We start from the raw sequence: 5,000 nt of genomic DNA, 5'->3' as shown, positions 1-5,000 counted from the left end.
CTTAACCCATGTGTGAAGGGATATTCACACACTTTCACCTCAGTTATTGAGTGTGTGTTGTGTTGTGTTGTACTAAGTGTGTTGTGTTGTGCTGAGTGTGTGTTGTGTTGTGTTGTACTGAGTGTGTGTTGTGTTGTGCTGAGTGTGTGTTGTGTTGTGTTGTACTGAGTGTGTGTTGTGTTGTGTTGTACTGAGTGTGTGTTGTGTTGTACTGAGTGCGTGTTGTGTTGTGTTGTGCTGAGTGTGTGTTGTGTTGTGTTGTGTTGTGCTGAGTGTGTGTTGTGTTGTACTGAGTGTGTGTTGTGTTGTGCTGAGTGTGTATTGTGTTGTGTTGTACTGAGTGTATGTTGTGTTGTGTTGTACTGAGTGTGTGTTGTGTTGTGTTGTGTTGTACTGAGTGTGTGCTGTGTTGTGTTGTACTAAGTGTGTGTTGTGTTGTGTTGTACTAAGTGTGTGTTGTGTTGTGTGTGTGTTGTGTTGTGTTGTACTAAGTGTGTGTTGTGTTGTGTGTGTGTTGTGTTGTGTTGTACTGAGTGTGTGTTGTGTTGTGTTGTACTGAGTGTGTGTTGTGTTGTGTTGTGTGTGTGTTGTGTTGTGTTGTACTGAGTGTGTGTTGTGTTGTGCTGAGTGTGTGTTGTGTTGTGTTGTGCTGAGTGTGTTTTGTGTTGTGTTGTACTGAGTGTTGTGTTGTGTTGTGCTGAGTGTGTGTTGTGTTGTGTTGTGTTGTGCTGAGTGTGTGTTGTGTTGTGTTGTGTTGTGCTGAGTGTGTGTTGTGTTGTGTTGTGCTGAGTGTGTTTTGTGTTGTGTTGTACTGAGTGTTGTGTTGTGTTGTGCTGAGTCTGTGTTGTGTTGTGTTGTGTTGTACTGAGTGTGTGTTGTGCTGAGTCTGTGTTGTGTTGTGTTGTGTTGTGCTGAGTGTGTGTTGTGTTGTGTTGTGTTGTGCTGAGTGTGTGTTGTGTTGTGTTGTGCTGAGTGGACATACTCTAATTTACAGCCCACATAATGATTGTCCTACTGCCCATTTCTGTCATTGTCTTTTTAAACAAATGTTGCTTCTCTAGTGTTGTTTATGACATTGTTGTTGTTCTTTTATTATATTGTTGTTTGTATCTTTGTGTCTTATGCACCGACCACACCGAGTCAATTTCCTGTATGTGTGAATATACTTGGCAATGAAAATAATTCTGATTCTGATTCTGATTCTCTCTACCCTCCCCCTCTACCCCCCACACTCTCTCTCTCCCCCTCCTCCCTATCTCTGCCCCTCTCTCTCCCCCCCGCCTTCGCTTCTCTCTCCCCCCCCTCACTCCTCCCCTTCCCCTCTCTCCCCCCCCTCACTCTCCCCCTTCCCCTCTCTCTCTCCCCCCCTCTCACTCCTCCCCTTCCCCTCTCTATCTCTCCCCTCCACTCCCAATACCCCCCTCCCCTCTATCTCTCCCCCTCTCTCTCCCTTCCCCCCCTCACACTCCTCCCCTCCCCTCTATCTCTCTCTCCCCTCCCCTCTATCTCTCCCCCTCTCTCTCCCTTCCCCCCCTCACACTCCTCCCCTCCCCTCTATCTCTCTCTCCCCTCCCCTCTATCTCTCCCTCTCTCCCTCCCTCCCTCCCCCCCCTCCCCTCTCTCCCTCCCTCCCTCCAGAGGGTCTGAACGGCTCGTGGAAGGAGGGCGGTGGCTTCCCCCCCCCCCCCCAGCAGCTACAGCAGCAGCGGGTACTGGAGTTGGAGCGCGCCCAGCGACCAGTCCAACCCCTCCACGCCCTCCCCCCCGCTGGCGGCCGACAGCTTCAAGCCCTTCCGCACGCCCAGCCTCGGCGGGACCCCCGACATCGACGCCATCGACGACCAGGACGGCAGCTCCCTGCTCTTCGACGAGCCCATCCCCCGCAAGCGCAAGGTGGGACCTCCCTCCCTCACTCCCTACCTCTCTCCCTCCCTGCCTCCCTTTCTCCCTCCCTCCCTGCCTCCCCTCCCTCCCGCCCTCTCCCTCCCTCCCTCCCTGCCTGCCTGCCCTCCCTCTCTCCCTCCCTGCCCTCCCTCACTCCCTCCCTACCCTCCCTACCTCTCTCCCTGCCCTCCCTCTCTCCCTCCCTCCCTCCCTCTCTCCCTCCCTCCCGCCCTCTCCCTCCCTCCCTCCCTGCCTGCCCTCCCTCCCTCCCTCACTTCCTTCCGTACTCGTGACCGTCGTCACCTGAATTCCCAGAAACACTCAAACCCACCTCAGAGCGCCAAGTGTTTTCCAGGTCTGTGGTATCTACCTAGCAACAACACTCTGATTGGCTACGACATAAACCGTCTTTATGGATGCCTTTTTTAAAGTCACCCTGGACACTCGCGAACGTCGGACCATTTCGGGAGGCTTTTATTTCCCCCTCGCGCGCTGGAGGGGTTAAACCTCCTGGCGGAGAGAGATGGAGGGAGAGAGACGGAGGGATAGAGACGGAGGGATAGAGACGGAGGGAGAGAGACGGAGGGACAGTGAACAGTGAGGACGGTTCCGCTCCGCGTTCCAGTCGTCTGACAGGAAGCCGCTCCGCTGACAGGAAGCTGCTCCTCTGCTTGGTGTTTTCGGGGGTTGTTAGCAGCGAGCGCTAACAGACCTCTGAACTTCACAGTCAATTAAAGCTGAGGAGAGGCGAGGAGGAGGGGAGGGGAGGGGATGGGGAGGGGGTGAAGAGGGGAGGGGGGGGTGAGGAGGGGAGGGGGGGTGAGGAGGGGAGGGGAGGGGAGGGGGGGTGAGGAGAGGAGGGGGTGAGGAGGGGAGGGGAGGGTGAGGGGGGAGGGGAGGAGAGGGGACACAGCGGGTGTGAAGTGACAGCTAGACACGACAGGTAGACAGATCCTCACACGGTGTGTGTGTGTGTGTATGTGTGTGTATGTGAGTGTGGCAGTGCTCTCTCTGGCTCCTCTGATGAGTTGGCTTCACACACACACACACACACACACATACACACACACTAACAAGGCAGGCACCCACACAGACTCCCAAAGGCACACACACACGCACACGCACACAGACTCACCGGCACACACTCGCACACACACACTTCCACACACTCGCACACACACACTTCCACACACTCGCACACCCACACTTCGACTCTCTCTCCACCTCGCCTGGCTCAGTGGTTTATTTACCCTGGCGACCACCCTGTCCTGTCACCCTCCCTTCGTTAGAGAGACACGGTACTCCTCCTTCCTCTCCCTCGCTTCCTCCCTTGTTTCTCGCGGGCAGCCAGAGCTCCCAGAATGCTGTGAGGCTGTGTTGTCTGCTGTCACTCATCTCTTCTCTCCTCTCCTCTCCTCTCCTCTCCTCTCCTCTCCGTCCCCTTCTCCTTTTTTCTTCCTTTCTCCGCTCCTGCCATTTCTCCCTTCGGTTCTTGTTCTTGTTCTTCTTTTCTTCTCTGTTGTCACTTCTTCTCTTGTTCTCCTCTCCTCCCCTCCTCTTCCTCCTCTCCTCCCCCTCCCCTTCCTCATCCTCTCCTGTCCTCTCCTGTCCTCCTCCTCTCTCCCTCTCCCTCCTTTCCTCCTCCTCTCTTCCGTCCCCCCTCCCCTCGTGGATGTAGAGAGAGACGAGAGAGTGAAGGGGTGAGGGAGAGGGAATAAGAGAGGGAGTGAGAGATGGAGAAGGGTGGGAGAGATGGAGACAAAGGAGGAGAGAAAGGGAGGGATGGATTGAGAGAGAGAGAGATAGAGAGAGAGAAGGAGACGGAGACGGAGACGGAGAAGGGTGGGAAAGGAGTTGGATCCTCTTCTGAAATCGTCCATTATTCTGACGTTCTCCAACTTTTCAGTTTCAGTTTTCAACAGTTTTCAGACAGAATACACAAACTCCACCGCCCCAGGCACTAACTTCTCACACAGAGGAGGAAGGGCTTCTGAAGCGCCTGTACCCTTTCAGAAGTGTCAGTCTCACGCCGTGGGACTTTCACGTCAAGTTAGTTACCCTAACAGACAAACGTGATTCGCCAGTTTGGGGAACATGCGTGCCAGCGAGCTCCAATCCCGACATTTTGAGAGACGTATTTTAAGGTACTCTCCTCTGATTTCCCTACCGTATAAACATCCCAAAATTACTCCAGATCTTTCCAAAATCTTGATTTCCAAATGAGTGGAAATATCACACCGCTCATCCGTTATCAGACTTAGCTGAGGTGCTGCAGCTGAGCTGAAAGCTGGCAGTAAAAGAATGATTTTTGCACAGATTTGCGTGTGCGGATGCTGCTTTTTTCACTCTCTCAAACTATATTTCAAAAAACACCCAACAAGCAAACACCTCGGGCGGGTTCACGGTAACTTGGCCGGTGTGGGTACCGAAGATGAACGGTTGTCAGGAGTTGAACGGTTGTCAGGAGTTGAACGGTTGTCAGGAGTTGAACGGTTGTCAGGAGTTGAACGGTTGTCAGGAGTTGAACGGGGTCCTGCCATTACTAATGACGTAACACATAATGATTGGCTGAGCCGTAAACAGAAGCCATCTGGGTTACAGGAGCGGGCTGGTTTGCTAACGTTAGTAAACAATGTCAATGTGAACTCCACCCTAACCTTAACCCTAACCTTAACCCTAACCTTAACCCTAACCCTAACCTTAACCTTAACCCTAACCTTAACCTTAACCCTAACACTAACCTTAACCCTAACCTTAACCCTAACCCTAACACTAACCCTAACCCTAATGCTAACGACATTAGCAAACTAGCCCGCTCCTGTAACCCAGATGGCTTCTGTTTACAGATCTGCAGCCAATCATAATATGTTACGTCATCACAGCCAATCATAATGTGTTACGTCATCACAGCCAATCATAATGTGTTGATTGACACTTCTACTACTACCGAGTCTCACGGCGACGGACCAGAAGTCCCGCCCACGTCGCGCACGTTTAGCGAGGCTTTGCCTTGTCAGGAGGAGAAGACGGGGGCAGTCGCAGCGCTCGCCAACGGGCCCCCGGGGGGGGGGGGGGGTTTTGACTGCTGAGTTAAATAGTCTAAACAAGCCGTAGCT

At 53.2% G+C, this 5,000-nt stretch overlaps 1 protein-coding gene across 1 annotated transcript in view; it reads left to right on the top strand.

Moving 5' to 3' along the window:
- znf704 (zinc finger protein 704) overlaps positions 1–5,000 on the top strand; it is a gene marked incomplete at its 3' end in the record, with an annotated part of 54,708 nt that overhangs the window by 34,696 nt on the left and 15,012 nt on the right. The window contains 2 exon segments of the mRNA XM_080527637.1: positions 1,639–1,682; positions 1,684–1,893. Of these exon segments, the coding sequence (XP_080383763.1) occupies positions 1,639–1,682; positions 1,684–1,893 (254 nt within the window).

Source organism: Nansenia antarctica (genome assembly GCF_963989245.1).
Source record: "Nansenia antarctica genome assembly, chromosome: 3".
NCBI lineage: Eukaryota > Metazoa > Chordata > Actinopteri > Argentiniformes > Microstomatidae > Nansenia > Nansenia antarctica.
This window is presented reverse-complemented; position numbering and strand designations above follow the sequence as displayed.